Below are 19502 nucleotides of genomic sequence, written 5' to 3'. Positions count from 1 at the left end.
GTTAATTCCCTCTGCTCGAGGACTGGGTACTCGTACTGTCCCCAACATCCCTGCAAATCACACACCACACATAACACTACCCTACGCATGGGAGATGCCGCCATCCCTCATCGGAGGGTCTGCCTCACAAGGGCTGCACCCGGCTAGAAATAGCCACACGAAATTATTATTATTATTATTATTATTATTATTATTATTATTATTATTATTATTATTATTAGACAATTCCCAGCAAAAAAAGACAATTTACCATTGTGGAACTTTCACTCTTTTCCATTTTCACTCTTCAATTTTTAACATGATAATAAGCTTTTCTTTAAATAACAAAATCCACATGAACAGCAGAAAAATATATTATTTGGTCTAATAATACAAGATTTGAAATAACAAAACACAGTGTAGAATAAGTACAAAAATATGGTGTAGCAAAAAGTTTCATTGCAGCATACAATATTCTTAAAACAAATATTGTATAGCCCAGGACAATATTATTATAATAATACATAAGAGGTAAATGAGGTACAATTTTATCTGAAATAAATGAAAGTGTAATTTCGAAGTCAAGGAATAGTTTTCATTGTTTCTTTGTGTTCTTAATAAACACAGGAAAACTGCGGCAATCATGAAATGCCCGTATAGGAGACAAAATTGCTCTGAAATTACCTCAACTGCACACCACTTGTGGCCAACGATTACTGTTGAGCTACTCCTACATCAAAGTGATTCACGGGAACCAGAGGGCAGGCAGAACTGGCCAAGGTTATATGGAAACTACGTCGAGGACAATCAATCATGTTCCACAGACAACGGACAGAAAAGTATGAAAAGACATAACTACAGGATGCCCTACGGCAGACTTTTAAAGAGGAGTAGCTCTCGCATTAAAATTCTGTTTCAAATGTGAGTATAAAAAGAATATGCTGAAACCTTCTCTTTGCTCCAGATGTCGCTGTGTAAAGTGTATTGATAAACAGATCCATGCTCTCTTGTTAAAACTATTTTAAGAAACAAGAGTTCTATAAGCCAGAATGCACGTCTGTGGAACGCTATCCGCTATGAACTAGGAAGCACAGAGAAGGTAACAAACAACATTTCTAAAAATGAAATAAAATTGCAATTTCCTATTAAAAAGGGATAAAAATGTTAGTACGTGTTATTCTATGCCGGTGATCCCCGTTTCTGTGCAATTTCTTATAAGTGGTGATGGTGGTTAGGAAGGAAAAGTATAATTCTCTTACGAGAGAACTAGAAATGGAAGTTTCAAACGAAATGGTTACCATTGGGTAGGAAAGAGTTTACCATGAGAGACCCGACTGTATTTCGTACATCATGTTAGCAGAGCGGTGCAGCTGTGCCTTCTCCTCCTCCGTCAGCGGTTGTTTGATGATGTGAGTAACGCCATTTTCTCCCAGCACGCAAGGCAGAGAGAGAAACACTTCCTTGTCCATGCCATGCTTGCAGCCCTTGATGTAAGTAGATACGGGCATTACGGACAGCGAGTTGCCCAATATCGCTTGGGCTATATTGGCAACGCTTAGACCAATCGCCCACGATGTGTAACCTTTGAGCTTGATCACCTCGTAAGCGCTGAAAAAGCAATCAACCATCGTTAGCTAATCTAGAAATAAAATTCGTATTGAATTGATGTGATTACTGGAAATACAATATTCAATAATCAAGTCATTACTGATGTTTCACAATCATTATTCCTTCCTATATAAAATCTAATGTATGTCTTCTTGTCCTCAAGTATAATACTGTATTATAAAGGAAGAAATTTTGTGAGTTTGTATGTATATGCATGCTAATCTCGGAAGACACCAAACCGATTTCATTAATTGAATGAATGCACGCAAAAACAGGCAAACCATCAAATTTGTGAAAATTGAGTTAGATGCTACCACCTACTGTTAATGATATAAACTACATTGACTGAATTGGGCTACCAACAGAGAATTAATTACCTATAAAGAAATAAATCATCTCGACAGAATTGTAAAATCGGGCTAACTGATTGTTACTAAAAGTTCACATATGATGGCACCACAGTATCGGCAGGGTAGCAAACACTACGGAATTTGATAGTCCAAGATATATGTCCGTTTTGGCACGATGTTAATTCAAAATGGAATACAAAATGTAGATATTATTTTCATTTGAATAATGCATTGCTTTAGAAGAGTATTCAGTGCAATAAATTAATTTAAATTAATTGTTCCTGAGGTCAATGCTTCAGAAAACAAGAAGAGATAAGATCCGAAATGAAGAAATCCGTCATAACACACAAGTAAAATAGTCGCTAAGCAAAAATGTAAGAACATCAAGGCTCAGATGGTGTGGCCGTGTAAAAAGGATGGATCAAATAAGAACAGGAAGAAAATGGGTAGAAAAGGAACTGGAAGGCAAAAGACCTAGAGGCAGACCACGGAAACGGTGGATCAGTCAAGTAAATCAGGTCCTGGAAGGAAGAGGAGTGGAATGGCACCAAGTTGAGAAGGAAGAAATGTACTTGGATAGACAAAGATGATGAGTGCTCTTGTACTGAACCCGGGTGACTGGAGACGGTGAAAGGATGATGATGATGATTACAGACCACATTGTCTGTTTACAAACAAAATAGAGATGGCTTCTGCTTTTAAAGGTGATGATGATTTATGTGAACTCAATCAGAGTTCTACCAATGAAAGTAAAAAAAAAAAAAAAAAAAAAAGCGTAAAAATAATGTCAGAAACTTGGAAAGAGAAAAGCAGAAAACGAAATGGGTTAGTGGTGATTCTTACATTACGCACAGAGGTAGTGGTGCAGACTTGTGGGGGGGGGGGGGGCGGTGGCAAGGCGTTTTTTGTCCCTCCAAAAATGATCTTAGCGGGGACAGAGTACCATTTGGCATCCAAAAAAATCTCTTCCTAGATGTTAAGTCCTCTTAAGACGTGGATTTTGGTACTTCGGAGGATGCTAAGGCGTTAAGGTGGTACATGGTTTAATAATAATAATAATAATAATAATAATAATAATAATAATAATAATAATAATAATAATAATAATAATAATAATAATAATATGTTATTGGCTTTACGTCCCACTAATTAACTTTTTTGGTTTTCGGAGATGCCGAGGTGCCGGAATTTAGTCCCACAGGAATTCTTTTATGTGCCAGTAAATCTACCAACATGACGCGCACGTATTTGAGCACCAAGTACCACCGGACTGAGCCAGGATCGAAGTTGCCAAGTTGGGGTCAGAAGGCCAGCGCCTCAACCGTCTGAGCCACTCAGCCCGGCAGGTTTTATATCAAGAAATGAGATTAGAAAGCGGGAATTCCTTCAGATAACTACATTTCCTAATGGAGACTGTTCAGGTAGATCTTTTCACATTTCGTATCAGAAATGCACAATATACAGTAATAGGGCATTTATTAAGAACATGCATTTATGAAGCGTGAGGAAAGCACCGGGAAAGTACCTCACTCCTCATTTCACTTAGTACGCTTCTTCAGTGATGCCTAGGCCATCTAAGACAGCTGATGGCAGAGTTGTTGAGGATCCAACCAGCCTTAGGGCTGAGGACTCAACATACATACATTTATGAAGCAAGTTCTAATTTTTTACTTGAGATTATTTTTGATAGCTTCCTACACAAAACATTCCTTCAAAATATGTATTTATGAATCATGTTTTATTTTTTCTGTTTACTTGTTGATATTATCGAAAATTCCGTACAGAAGACTCCTTCAAAAATGTATTTGAAAAACAAGCTCTGTTATTGTTCTGTTTGTCTGTGAATATTCTTATTATATAGGAATGTTAGCAATAATAGTTGTTCCTGATTTCACATGCTTGTGTTCATATTCATAACCCCACCCCCACCCCAAAAAAATAATTACCTGTACAGAGGTGAATTGAGGGGAAATAAAAAGCTTCGGTGAAGACAGTAAATGTGTGCGAACCATTTTGTGTTTTCACGTTCTAGCCCAGTATTTTATGTTCCATTCACCTCCATGGTTGAGCGTGCTTACTCGCGCTCAATGAGAGGGCTGAGGAGCTGCGACGTTCAAACATCCGAGGTTCGAATCCCGGTGTTGACAGCGGCTATCCTGAGTATGGTTTAATTCTGGTTTTCTCCGCATTTCTTCCAGACAAATGCCGGAATAGTACCTTACTTCTAGTGCCCTGGCACCTACTCCATAACGACAACCAGCTATCATTTCTTCAATGGTCTGGATTATGATGAAGTGGCTGCAAATGAATATAATTTATCCCACCCCTGTTATGATTATCATAAAACGGCTAAAGTATAAAATGGAAATGGCGTATGGCTTTTAGTGCCGGAAGATCCCAGGACGGGTTCGGCTCGCCAGGTGCAGGTCTTTCGATCTGACTCCCGTAAGCGACCTGCGCGTCGTGATGAGGATGAAATGATGATGAAGACAACACATACACCCAGCCCCCGTGCCAGGGAAATTAACCAATGATGGTTAACATTCCCGACCCTGCCGGGAATCGAACCCGGGAACCCTGTGACCAAAGGCCAGCACGCTAACCATTTAGCCATTGACCGGGCAACGGCTAAAGTTGTTTGGCAATATTAAATATAAAGTTACTTATTTCAGATTAAAACAAAAAATGTTAATTTTATCCTCCAAAAATGCATTTTTTTTCTCCATCAGTGAGAAAGTCTCTTTTTCTCCAATTTAGGAAAATTATGGTTAGCCCGTGTTTGCGTACATCCATTCAATATCATCATTGACAATGAAAATCTACAGCCTGTTTCCAGGCGTTCGACCGGGTCATGAATGGAATGAATGGAGCCCCCAATCTAGCGGCGAGGATAGGAATTGTGCCGGGTGCCGAAGCCTGTCGCACTCCTCTGGGGCAATGATTAATGACTGACAGTTGAAATGAAATTATATTGGAGAGTGTTTATGGAATGAAAGATGACAGGGAAAACCGGAGTGAAAAAAGCCTGTTTTCCAGTCAATGACCGGGTCAGGGATGTGGATGTATGAATCCCCCAACTTGCGGCGAAGATAGGAATTGTGCTGGCTGCCGAGGCCTGTCGCACTCTTCTAGGGCAATGATTTACGACTGACAGATACAATTAAGTGATAGTGGAGAGTTTTGCTGGAATGGAAGATTACAGGGAAAACCGGAGTACCCGGAGAAAATCCTGTCCTGCCTCCGCTTTGTCCACCACAAATCTCACATGGAGTGACTGGGATTTGAACCACGAAACCCAGCGGTGAGAGGCCGGTGCGCTGCCGCCTGAGCCACGGAAGCTTCAATTTCACCATTAGAAATCTAAATTTTTCCAGATTATTGGTAGTGACATAAAGGGTGCTTAGAAAACGCATTCGATAATGTTGACTGGAGCAAACTATTTGAGATTCTGAAGACGGTCGGGATCAGATACTGAGGAAGGAGGATTGTCCACTGTGCATGCCAATCCCTCGTTCCGCTTCTCTACGTGGTGGGTATAAAGGCAGATGAAACTTCGTAGCGAGTGTTTACGACCGGACGTCAACCTCATTAGAGGAGTTAATGAGATGAAATGAAGGGCGTGATATTTGATAGCAGGAAGAGAAGGGGTGAAAAACGGGGCCGGCACATACTGTAGCCTCCTCCTGTCGAATAGCACTAAGGGGTCTGCTCAAGGCTTAACGTCTCCATCCGATGGACGACTCACCATCAACAGCGTCCTATGCCTTCACACCATATGAACACTGAGGAGAGTTTTGGAAATGAATCCAAGCTTTTTGGGGCGCGACGCAATCTAGGGATTAGAAGTTGTATACCACCACTTTCCCTACCCTGCCGGCCAACATTCTGATGGTGAAAATTTTTGCAAGCAACGGGACTCGAACCGTCTAACCTCGCTGTCAGACCATATAGACTTCACGCCATGGCCACAGGCGGGCTAGAGGAATGTCTACAATCTGTTACAAAAAAATCAGGCTGCAGTGATAACAATCGAGGGCTATGGAAAAGAAGTAGCTATCCAGAAAGGAGTGAGATTTTTTTTTTTTTTACAAGTTGCTCTACGTCGCACCGGCACAGATACTGTAAGTCTTATGGCGATAGGACAAGGAATAACTAGGAATGGGGAGGAAGCGACCATGGCTTTAATCAAGGTACAGCCTGATGTGGAAAAGGGAAACCACGAGAAAACACCTTGAGGGCTGCCGACAGTGGGGTTCGAACCCACTATCTTCCGAATACTGGATAGTGGCCACACTTACGCGACTGCAGCTATCGAGCTCGGTAGAAGGAGTGAGACAAGGCTGCAGTTTGTCCTCTCTCATTTTCAATGATTTTATAGAACAGGCAGGAAATGAACTTTGGATAAGGAATCACAATCCAAGAAAAAGAAATCAAAAATCTCTGAGATGCGTCGATGATTCTAACTTCTTTGAAATCACTTAATAAAACAAGCTAGGTCCGCCTCTGTGGTGTAGTGGTTAGCGTGATTAGCTTCCATCCCCGGAGGCCCGGGTTCGTTTCTCGGCTCTGCCACGAAATTTGAAAAGTGGTACGAGGGCTGGAACGGGGACCACTCAGCCTCGGGAGGTCAACTGAGTAGAGGCGGGTTCGATTCTCACTTCAGCTATCCTGGAAGTGGTTTTCCGTGGTTTCCCACTCCTCCTCCAGGCAAATGCCGGAATGGTACCTAACTTAGGGCCACGGCCGCTTCCTTCCCTTTTCCTTGTCCATCCCTTCCTATCATCCCATCCCCCCGCAAGGCCCCTATTCAGCATAGCAGGTGAGGCCGCCTGGGCGAGGTACTGGTCATCCTCCCCAGTTGTATCCTCCGACCCAATGTCTCACGCTTCAGGACATTGCCCTTGAGGCGGTTGAGGTGGGATCCCTCACTGAGTCCGAGGGAAAAGCCAACCCTGGAGGGTACGCAGATTAAGAAAGAAAGAAAGAAAGAAAGAAGGAAAACAAGCTGGGTAAACAAATGAGAGGGAATCTGCCACTCGGGTGACAGCCTTAAATGCAGATCAATGGTAAATAAAGGTACAGTCTGCTCAGCAATACATTTGACCACAGACTGCGTGCAATATCAACAGGACTTAATTGTGTTATTCCCATGCAATCGGCAGCCGACATATTGGGAGACGAGCCCGAAGAGTATAAATGTAAAAATAAAACAGTGTATATCCGTGCTGTCCGCCGCTGTGGTGTAGTGGTTAGTGTATTTAGCTGCCACCGCGGGTTCGATTCCCCGCTCTGCCACAAAATTTGAAAAGTGGTACGAGGGCTGGAACGGGGCCCACAAAGCCCCGGGAGGTCAACTGAATGGGGATGGGGGGCTTCGATTCCCACCTCAGCCATCCTCGAAGTGGGTTTCCGTGGTTCTTCTTCTCCAGGCAAATGCTGGGATAATACCTAACTTAAGGTCACGGCCACTTCCTTCCCTCCTCCTTGCCTCTCCCTTCGAATCTTCCCATCCCTCACATGCATAGCATAGCAGCATAGCAGGTGAAGCCGCCTGGGAGAGGTAATGATCCTCCTACCCAGTTGTATCCCCGACCAAATGTCTCACGCTCTAGCACACTACCCTTGAGGCAGTAGAGGTGAAATCCCTCGTTGATTCCAGGGAAAAACCAACGCAGCAGTGTAAACGGATTACATAAATAAAATAAAATAAAATAAAATAAATAAATAAATAAATAAATAAATAAATAAATAAATAAATAAATAAATAAATAAATAAATAAATAAATAATAATCCATGCCGAAAGTTCTATTTTTTTTTTTTTGCTAGTTGCTTTACGTCGCACCGACACAGATAGGTCTTATGGCGACGATGGGACAGGAAAGGGCTAGGAGTGGGAAGGAAGCGGCCGTGGCCTTAATTAAGGTACAGCCCCAGCATTTGCCTGGTGTGAAAATGGGAAACCACGGAAAACCATTTTCAGGGCTGCAGACAGTGGGGTTCGAACCTACTATCTCCCGAATACTGGATACTGGCCGCACTTAAGCGACTGCAGCTATCGAGCTCGGTGTTCTATTCTTCGAATATGTTATGAATACCTATGTACCGTATCTGATTTTTTGTATATGTATGAGCTTTTATATCGTTAGTTATTTAATTTTGCAATTAATCACTAGATTGTCAAAAACACCTTCAGTTTCACACTCTCTAGAGATAAAGGACGTCGCAACTTCGTTAATCTCAAATGTATCCGTAAAATATGAAACTATCGTTAGGCTTTTCCACTCTGTGATAGAAACTTCGATAAAGTGGAAAATGGGGAGACAATGAAAGAAAATGTGGAACAAGCAAGCTAAAAGAAATGTACGTCGGGAACCCTTAAAAGGGAATACTCAGTATAATCTGTCAGAAACGCAAGTAACGTACGCTGGCTACGGGAATTGACAAGTCAATTGATTGAAAGGGTGAGGAGAAAAATGAAATCTGGCACAGAGTTTGATGAGAGGTAAGTTATTACTGGACTTTTCACTATTGTTACCAACTGTGTTCAACGTAAATGAGAACGATTTTTATCAGATATTTCACTGACAATTGGTTTATTTATTACTTGAAGGGAACTACAAATGATAAAATTGAAAAAAAATCAGGACGGGCGAGAAATCAAAAGATTCGATGAAAATTAAAATAAAAACTACAATAATACTGATAATAATATTAACTAAAAACTAGAACAAAGTGAAACAAACTGAAGTATAACCTAATTATTGACAAAAATAGTTACACGATTTTAGTTATTCATGGAAAATAAATGTTTTAAATCACGTAGAATTAGACAAAACATTTTAAATTTAGTTTAATTTTATTAGTAATTGAAGGATATTTGATTTCATGAGGCAGTTCGTTCTATATTTTAGACAAACGATTTTTCAGACTCTCAGTTCCATAAATTACTGTTCCTAACTGAGAGCTGCATAAAAATTTAGATTTTTGCATGTGCCATTCTGATGGAATACATTTTTATTATACTGTATGAAAAGCTTTGTATGTACCTAATTGCTAACATTTTTGAAAATATCTAAACAGCAACATGCACCTTAATCTCTAATTCAAAAGATAGTATCCTAGTCTGCTCGTAAAGAACTCTAGTAGGTGTTAAATATGGTACTCGTAACACGTTCCTAATAGCTCTCTTCTGCGGAACTTCCAGTGGTTTCAAATCTTCATACTTACGACCTAGTATGGACATTATACACGTTATGTGAGAATGTATGAAAGAATAATAGAAGGATCTCTATGCAGAAAATTATAAGACTCCTCTAAGTCGGCTGATCAATACTATTACATAAACAGGATGTTGTTTCCAAATTAAGTTATTCCTTATCGTTAACCCCACAAAACAGAAGAAATCCACTGTTCTAGCCCTTCAGACAAGCAACTAAATGTTGAAAACGTCCTAAGGATATGGGCTACGAATTTTAGGAAAAGAAAATATAATAAAGTTTGAGAATATATTCTTTATTTATTCCTAAAAATTACAATCCTATTCTTAATCATCGTTATTCCGGTCGATTAGATTAGCAGTTTGCCTTTTTCTACCACCTCGAGCGGTAATTTGAGGCAGTGCAGATTTTCACAGGGATGCGCTTTCTGCGAGGGATCTTGGGTAAAACGAGGAGGGACAAGATAAGAAATGAAACAATACGAAATACGCTACAGATCAACCCCCTAAAAGAAACTATGGAGAGAAATAGGCTGAAATTGTTCGGCCACGTCAAAAGAATGGGACAAGAAAGATTACCAAGAAGAGCTCTGGAATGGACAAAATCTGGAAGAAGACCAATTAGAAGACCACGAACAAGATGGATGGATCAGGTGAAGGACGAAATAAATCGTAGAGGATTACAATGGGAGACAATGATGAACGATAGACTGTGGGGAAAAAGAGAAGATTGGAAGAGGATCTGTGAACGAACTGCATAAGCAGAAACGTATCACGAAGAAGAAGAAGTTGGTAAATAGATGCAATAGTTCGCGGTTAGTCTTAATGGGGAAAGATAGATCACACCATAAAACAAGTTGACCAAAACGGGCGCAGTCAGAAGAGAGCAAGAGATGACCAAGAGAGACATCGGATAGGAAAGATGAAAGACAGAAATCTCACTAGTAACTGGAAGCGACGTCAGACTCCACTGGGTCCCAGGGTCGCCATACAAATTGTGATTCCTTGAGATATACTGGTTCGTGGAATGATTGGAATCCAGTAACGTCATCAGGCTGCTCTGGTGGTCCTTTCTTATCCGTTCGTTAATGTATCATGCCATAAGGACAGCTCACTAAACTGAGGACGGGAAATATCTTTCATCTTTCATCAAATTGGCTGAGCGGCGAGTTGCGGGAGATCTCCAAGCTCGATCTTACCCAACTGGGTACCGTTGGTGTCATGCCCTCTGGAAATGGCACGTTCCGCTAAACGCGATTGTGGTTCCTTATCGTTCTTTATGTTCTGTAAACCTGTTTCTCACCTTCCTACAGGTCTCTTCTCTCATCGTATTCAAATTACGGCGGTTTAAGATGTACGCTGTAGGCACTAGCCAAAGTCTTGTGCACTTTATACACATTGAGTGACTGGCATTTGATATCAATGTGAAGAGATTATCTGCTCTCAGTACAGCTTTTACTAGCGCTCAAAAAGAACAGTTTTCAGACGAAGGAATCAGATCTTGAAGTCTGTAATAACGTTCGACAAGCAGTATCTCTTATTTTATTCACAAAACTGCCTCCCAATGGATGTAGCTCTAAATGAGTCAGTATACCCACAACACAGTAATAATAAATATTACAATATTTTAATTACAATATTAAAACATAATAATATGATGTAAAATTTCAGACAACTCCAAGAGGTGTGGATTAAGATGGTGATTCAGAATTTGACAACTCTTCTTTACTACTATGGTGAATATCTCATCTCGTACGGAAGTTGAGATATGATAATTCTTTCAAAATTCCTTAAAAACAAGAAGTATAGCACCTCTTCTTTAGCACTATTGTGAATATCTCATCTCGTACGGAAGTTTTAATGTGATAATTCTTTCAAAATTCCTCAAACACAAGAGGTATAGCACCTCATATTTAGTACTATGGTGAATATCTCATCTCGTACGGAAGTTGAAATGTGATAATTCTTTCAAAATTCCTTAAAAACAAAAAGTATAGCACCTCTTCTTTAGCACTATGGTGAATATCTCATCTCGTACGGAAGTTTTAATGTGATAATTCTTTCAAAATTCCTCAAACACAAGAAGTATAGCACCTCATCTTTAGTACTATGGTGAATATCTCATCTCGTACGGAAGTTTTAATGTGATAATTCTTTCAAAATTCCTCAAACACAAGAGGTATAGCACCTCATCTTTAGTACTATGGTGAATATCTCATCTCGTACGGAAGTTGAAATGTGATAATTCTTTCAAAATTCCTTAAAAACAAGAAGTATAGCACCTCTTCTTTAGCACTATGGTGAATATCTCATCTCGTACGGAAGTTGGAATGTGATAATTCTTTCAAAATTCCTCAAAAACAAGAGGTTTGGCACCTCGTGCTCGTATAAGTAGACCTACTGCATCAATGCATTTAAGCTTATACCTGTGTTTGAAATAATTAATAGTAGGTCCATAGATATCTTCCTTTTCTTTATCCACCTCCTCAGCTTATTGAAGACCAACCTCAAATCGGACAGAAGGGTCAATAATTATCCCATATGCAATTATATCAACTCGTTTAGTAGACCCATCTGAGGAAACGTATAGGCTTTCTTCGTGCAATTGCCACCCATTCCGTCGCAAAGCATTAGCGATCTTAGACACGTCATGTGATGGCGTGAATTACGTAGTAATGTTCTTCTATCATAGAATCCTAAGACTGTCCAAGCGAATCGTTCTCGGTGCAGTGTCTGCATCGGGTACCGTCTAAGGATCTGCCTAGAGTGGTCCAGACAGCCACCACGTTTGCGTTCATTTTAAGGTAGGTGATCTATTCAGATGTGGATAATTCAGTTTTGTTAGAAATCCACTTGTTAGAGTCAGATACATCTGCAAAGGCTTTAATAACCCTCCTCGTTCAAATTCGCGAGTTCTTAGATTTTAACTGAAGTTTTCGATAAAACTTCAGGTTGAAGAACACAGACGTTTACACGAAACTTGGAGTTATTCCTGAAGTGGGCGTACGACATTGATATATGGAATATTTGTTTTAATTAAGGCGATGCATATGTCACAGTGTAGTAAAGCGTCTTCCAATTCAGCTCGAATTAATCCAAGGCCTCTCACATTCTTGTTACAATATTGGGAATATCAACAGACAAAAATAACATTTTTTACAGAGCTTCGAATTAATTAATTAATTGAATTTAATTTTTAGTAAATGAATAACAACTTTCGTATGGCCTCTCTGTTTTCGTAGACAGGACACTCACTTTCGAACAGTTCCTCTAAAGATGACCAGACGTTTTGATTTATCCGAGATGGTTTCTTTCTACCCCTGCCCTGCTACTTAACAATCTAAATCAGGACGATTAGACACCCCACTCTTGAAAGATTACAATTTAGAATGCTAACAATAATGGCGTTTGGCCTCCGTACAGTCCTGATGCAGGTCTCACGAACTGACGTCCATGGTGGTAGTGGTGGTGGTGGTGGTCGTGAATTTTTGTTTTAAGAGGAAGTACAACTAGGTAATCATCCTCTCTGAAAAAATTAAATGAAGACAAAAATCCACAGTTCTAGCCCTTCAGGCTTGAAAACATCCTAGGAATATGAGCTACGAATTTTAGGTAAATAAAATATAATCAAGTATGAGAATATATTCTTTAATTATTCATAAAAATTATAATCCTTTTCTTAATAATCATTATCCGGTCGATTAGATTAGCAGTTTGCCGTTTTCTATCACTACGAGCGCTAATGTGAGCAAATGCATTGTTTCACTAAAGCACCACTACGGGCGCTAATGTGAGCAAATGCATTGTTTCACTAAAGCACCATTACCAGCGCTAATGTGAGCAAATGCATTGTTTCACTAAAGCACCACTACGAGCGCTAATGTGAGCAAATGCATTGTTTCACTAAAGCACCACTACGAGCGTTAGTGTGAGTAAATGCATTGTTTCACTAAAGCACCACTACGGGCGCTAATGTGAGCAAATGCATTGTTTCACTAAAGCACCACTACGAGCGTTAGTGTGAGTAAATACATTGTTTCACTAAAGCACCACTACGGGCGCTAATGTGAGCAAATGCATTGTTTCACTAAAGCACCACTACGAGCGCTAATGTGAGCAAATGCATTGTTTCACTAAAGCACCATTACGAGCGCTAATGTGAGCAAATGTATTGTTTCACTAAAGCACCACTACGAGCGCTAATGTGAGCAAATGCATTGTTTCACTAAAGCACCACTACGGGCGCTAATGCGAGCAAATGCATTGTTTCACTAAAGCACCACTACGAGCGCTAATGTGAGTAAGTGCACTGTTTCACTAAAGCACCACTTCGAGCGTTAGTGTGAGTAAATGCATTGTTTCACTAAAGCACCACTACGGGCGCTAATGTGAGCAAATGCATTGTTTCACTAAAGCACAACTACGAGCGTTAGTGTGAGTAAATGCATTGTTTCACTAAAGCACCACTACGAGCGCTAATGTGAGCAAATGCATTGTTTCACTAAAGCACCATTACCAGCGCTAATGTGAGCAAATGCATTGTTTCACTAAAGCACCATTACGAGCGCTAATGTGAGCAAATGCATTGTTTCACTAAAGCACCATTACGAGCGCTAATGTGAGCAAATGTATTGTTTCACGTAAGCACCACTACGAGCGCTAATGTGAGTGAAGGTATTACTTCACTAAAGCACCATTACCAGCGCTAATGTGAGCAAATGCATTGTTTCACTTAAGCACCACCACGAGCGCTAATGTAAGTGAAAGTATTGTATCACTTAAGCACCACGACGAGCGCTAATGTGAGTAAATGTTTTGTTTCACTAAAGCACCACTACGAGCGCTAATGTGAGTGAAGGTATTCACTAAAGCACCACTGCGAGCGCTAATGTGAGTGAAGGTATTGTTTCACTAAAGCACCACTACGAGCGCTAATGTTAATCAATGCAAGAGTTTCACTTAAGCCCTTATAACGAGATTCGGTGTGGACATTTTTCAAACAATCAAAAAGCGCCTGAGGGTATTGAAGCGAGGAACACATTACAGAAAGAATTATGTAAATACGTTCATTTGGCTACGATTTAATAAAAAAGGAAAACGAGTAAAAAACAAGCGATATTAGGCTGTTTTTCGGGAACTGCATTTATTTCGAATTTGTTTAGTAGTTTAAGGGGATACGGAACGGTTAAAATGGTCAAAAACATATTTTTTTATATTTTTATATTTTATGAATCTCTGTAGTCTGCTCTTTAAAATGATGTATAATACATTATAGTTTAACAATTAAACGTTGCCACAATTTTAATTTAAACATGCGCTAACAATGAGAGAATCATATGTGTGAAAGTTTTAACTGCAGTTTTCTCAGTTTCCAATTTTTTCAAATGTATGTTCCTTTTTCTACGTGACTATTTATCACAGAGCTGTGTAATTTACATCATTAATTTGTCTCATATTGGTTAACATTCTAACAGAGGGATTTCCTGATTTATATAAAAACTGTTTGAGATTTGGCTGTTTCTTTTTGGAAAAAAATATTCTATTTATTGACTGTTAAAAAAATATGTATCTGAGTCCCCTTAAGTCCAATTACAAAAACGTTCCGTCAGTATGTCAAATAAGGTTTGAATAAAATGTGACATAAATTTCATTTTCATAACTTTATTAGATCCTGAGAAAAAGGAGCATGAATTAAACAAATTTAACATTGGTAAGATAGGCAGCTCCGTATCCCCTTAATAGAGCTATCCAAGACTCATAATTTGAAACCTTTCCGCGTTCTTTATACCTTCAACTTTCGGCACAATTATTGAGGATATTGCTTAATTTTACGGTTTTCTTACTATGGGTACTCCTATTTCGTCTGCTAAAATTGTTTTCAACCTTAAAATTAAAATAAATGTATTTATTCAACGGAGGAATTTGAAAAATAAAACAAGAGTTATTGTATTCAAGCGAAAAAATCACAAACGCATCAAAAGAGAACGTAAGTTCCCAGAGTAATAAAACACTTGAAATAGGAACATTATTTTAAAGGAATTCAGCTAACCATTTTAATTCAAAAACTACTCGCAAATTTGTTCGTAAACTTATTTCAAGTTCACTCAGCCACATAATTTACTATACGGGGTCTGAATTTGATCTGCTGTCTTGGGACCCTACAGCAGCGCGGGGCTCATAGGCGGTAGCCTACTCGGCCTACCGGATAATCTCGCACTGGCTGTACTACTCATCGCTTACGGGTTTTTGAAAGTAAGTGTGGAGTTTCGAGATGTTCCACAGAGTCGTAACAAATATGACCGATTTCAGTAGAAAAGGACTTTTATTAGGAATCCATCTAATCAAAACTACAATAACACTGTACATAAAATCTTATCCTATCTCATAAGAAGTAGTAGTACCAGTTTCGGTCAATATGTGACTTAAAAATTAAACTGACCTTCTAACCGGTGCCCTGTGCCGTTTCCTTTTCTGTCAATACTGCCCGGAACTTTTGGATCAAACAGCTTAATTTCCCAATTTCACTCGTTTCTCCATTCTGACGTAAGGATACTCTCCCTCTTATAAAGCCCCACCGACATTTTTCTTCAGTATAACAAACAAGTGTCATTTGTGTCATTAATAGTTAACAATGGAAAATGAAATGGCGTATGGCTTTTAGTGCCGGGAGTGTCCGAGGACAAGTTCAGGTCTTTTGATTTGACGCTCATAGGCGACCTGCGCGTCGTGATGAGGATAAAATGATGTTGAAGACGGCACACACACCCAGCCCCCGTGCCAGCGAAATTAATTCCTCTGAACAAAGGCCAGCACGCTAACTATTTAGCCATGGAGCCGGACAGTCAACAATAAATAACGTAAATTTGACTGACCAAGTGTAATACATCATTAGGTAATTCACCAACGACGTAATTGTAAACAAGTTTCTTTGTGTTCATTTTAAGTCATAAATGTGCCATACGTTTTCATTGACTAAAATTTTGAAAAAAAAACGGTGAGATTGTCTTTAAAGACAATCAGAGCGTTTTAGATTTTAAAGTGTATTCATAATTTATAGAACAAATTCCAAGAAGCTTCAACAATACCACAGTGTGGATGTTTTTCTTAATCTAAATCAATAGAGACTATGCCAAAGATGAAACTGTAAAGAATGTTCACAAAAATTTTTAGATTCTGTGTGTCATATCATTGTTTATGTGTGTTATGTTTAGTTTTAAAGACACATAGCTGAAGATAGTTACACAGTGACCGAAGCTGTACACAGTGTTATGTAGTGTTGATTAGGTGGATTCCTAATATAAGTCCTTTTCTACTGAAATTGGTAAATCAATACGGATCGTGAAAATTATAAACTATGATAAAATCGGACCGATAAATGGAATTAATTCTGAACGAGTTCTTTCCCCCACTGACTGGACAGGAATGATCGTTCGGATATTTCCAGTAAGACACATACCGCTCGTAATTCAATGAATGCACTTCGTGATGTTTCTCGGCGACAGAATAATTAGTGCTGGTTTATGGGCAGTTCGCGCTCCCGATTTATCACCTTGCGACTTCTATTTATTGGGTACTTTGAAAGATCGAGTATATAGAAAAATCCTCGCTAGAAGAACTGAAAAATGCAATTCGAAGATTCCTGAGGCTGAACTGCAAAGAGTGAACCGGAATATCATCGAACGCTAGAATGCTTGTCTACTAACTTCGCTCACTCGGGTAACTGAATTACAGTACGCAGATGACAGTTGTAACTATCAGTCAGCTACTTCGATGTATATGAACGGTTTGGTCCGACCATAAACACTTACAAAACTGCGGTGCTTCGAAAGTTTGCCCCTGGAACTGCTTTCCTAGATCTTAATATTACTATCTCAAATACGTCTCTGGAACAAGTTAAACACTTCTCGTATTTTGAAATTATCCTCTCAATACGGTGTGTTTCGGAGAAGGACGAGGAAAACATAATACCTGGCGGCGTGCAGACATCTCAGCTGGTGTTGTACAGTTTGAAAAAAAAATGTTGAAGAAGAGAAGAAAGAGAGGCTCATTAAAGACGGAGACTTCGCCAAATCCACATATTCAATGCAAGGATTGGCCTACTATCAACGGTATCATCATAGATGAACAAAATGAACAAGCGCGAAACATACATTCGGACACGACTATCGGCCGACGACGGCGGCAGAGGAGAACGTTCTCAACACTTAATGTTATGTGGTAAGTTTTACTGTTTTCAATCTGATCATCCATTTGTCGAAGTTGATGGGTTTTCTATGGGAGTACAGGTACTGTGTGGCGGCGATCCCGCTCTCGTTTACCGAGACGCGGAGTGCAGGAAGAGCGGCAACCCTTGCGGAACTCGTCCTGTACATTTCCCCAAAGACTACAGTAAGCATGCCATTATCTACATCCTCTCTTTAGGATGTTGTGCTTCTGTTGTGGCACTCAAGAGACATGCGAATTATCACTGAGTGTTTATGTCCTACACCTCTGGAAAAGTTCCACTGTCTTGTCGGTATAATACGTCCCGTCATCCGTCTAGAAATAGCCGCCAGGAAAAAAGAATAATAAGGCAATAACTGTTTGGTTATCAGTCAGCTTGCCAACATCTTAAATTAAGATGAAGCTTCTTAAGATCTACTGAAGCACTTCCAGGTACATCACGGCAAGCAAGAATTAAACAGTGGCAGGCATGAAAATAGCATCTAAATGACTGGAAAATGCCAAATGAACGTTTTCCGCCTGGTCACACAGCAGATTGGTTGGCTTAGTCAGGTGTCACGAGGTGCAGATATGGGGATTCAGTGTAGATTTCAGTTTGTGTGAATATGGAGAAGAGTCAGACTACAGAACGCTTATTGCAATGTGATGCATGCCCAGCCCGTTGTACTATAGTGGAAGACCTGCTCAAGGCGACACCAAATGCTTTCAAGTGGCCAGCTTTTGGTCTTCATCTGTCTAATCCTGTGATCACATAGTACAGTTTCTTCTTTTTCTGCTTTTTCGGCCTCATTAGAACACTCCAGTCAGTTATTTTCTGGTAATCATCTTCGATAAGTTTTCTTTTCGAATTGCCTAGTAGCTTTTCATTAGTTTTTGATCTTTTCTGTCAGTTCCTTATCCGTAAATACACTTTTCATTGTATGTTTGTCGTTTGTCTATTTTTTAGTTTAAATCTTATTTCTATGTTTTTCAGTTATTTCTAGTTCTCCCATATCATCTTTAGTTTGCCTTAATCCATCCCACTTGTTGCTACACATTCCAGAGTTTCCCTATAATTTTTCTTGGTAATCTGGTTCTTCTTCCGTATAGTATCTGTAATGGGGTCCAGTTCTCTGTACAAGACTTAATTTGGTACTATCCACCATTGTCCATCTTTTTTTAATATTTTTTATTTATGCATGTTCTGGCTTTTCTTCTCTCTACATTTAGGATAGTTAGTGTAGTACATGTGTGTTTTCCTCCTTTTTAAAAGTATTTGATGTACTATAAACATGTATTATTACCTCTTTAACGCAATGTTTCTCGCTTCTGAAACGACAAATAATAATATTAAACCATGTGGCTTTTGATATTAGTTATTTTCAATGTTAGGTATAGAAGAGAAAGGCTCCTGCTCGAAAGTTGAAAATTCAGTGTGAAAGCTGGTATTCCAGGTACTGGGTCTGATCAAGGAAGCGAAACAATATAGCTGAGGAGATCACCTCACTGACTGCGTGACACGCCGATATATATACAGACCACACTGGGTAGCAGTCGTTTTGCGACGAGTTATTCAATCAGAATGGTAGCATACACACATTTTTATCCAAATATGAATATATTTGCATCATAACCTCACCTGTTGACCACTTGCTGGTGGATTTCCTTCCAGTTTTCAGGATCATTTTCAGTACCGATGTTGGGGTTCAGGTCACGAAGTCGTACACCAGCAACATTCACTCCGGACCAAACAGGTACTGAAACAACAGAGGGCGAGACCCATTTATGCCAAGTGAAAGATCTTAATGCTCGAAAGCATACTTAATAGGATCAAACTTGCAAGAAAATAATAAAGAACTAAGACAGGTTGGATTGATAACGATCCGCACACACAACTCCTGCCCACATGTTGTATCAACAGATGAAGCAACTTAAACAAAAACCCACTTTCAGGCAAGCAACTGAATGTTGAAGACATCCTAGGGATACGAGCTACGAATTTTAGGTAAATAAAATAAAGGCCCTAATAAACTAAGATAATATATTCTTTATTTATTATTAAACGTTGCAATTATTTTCTTAATCCGGTCGATTAGACAAGCTATTTGCCATTTTCTACCATTACGCGCGCTAAATTGAGTCAGTG

The 19502-nt window shown here is 39.5% G+C and overlaps 1 protein-coding gene across 1 annotated transcript in view; it reads right to left on the bottom strand.

The window, feature by feature from the left end:
* Nucleotides 1-1074: 1074 nt before the first annotated feature.
* The window catches only part of LOC136884016 (L-lactate dehydrogenase), a 425048-nt gene continuing 406620 nt past the window's right edge, over nt 1075-19502 (bottom strand). Inside the window, exons 6-7 of the mRNA XM_067156016.2 lie at nt 18996-19113; nt 1075-1587 (exon numbers count right to left, since the gene is read on the bottom strand). Coding sequence (XP_067012117.1) covers nt 1296-1587; nt 18996-19113 — 410 coding nt within the window. The 3' untranslated portion in view covers nt 1075-1295. The remainder of the gene's footprint in view (nt 1588-18995; nt 19114-19502) is intronic.

The sequence above is a fragment of the Anabrus simplex genome, chromosome 12, assembly GCF_040414725.1.
Source record: "Anabrus simplex isolate iqAnaSimp1 chromosome 12, ASM4041472v1, whole genome shotgun sequence".
Lineage (NCBI taxonomy): Eukaryota > Metazoa > Arthropoda > Insecta > Orthoptera > Tettigoniidae > Anabrus > Anabrus simplex.
Note: the sequence above shows the minus strand (reverse complement) of the source record. Positions and strands in the feature narration are given on the sequence as shown.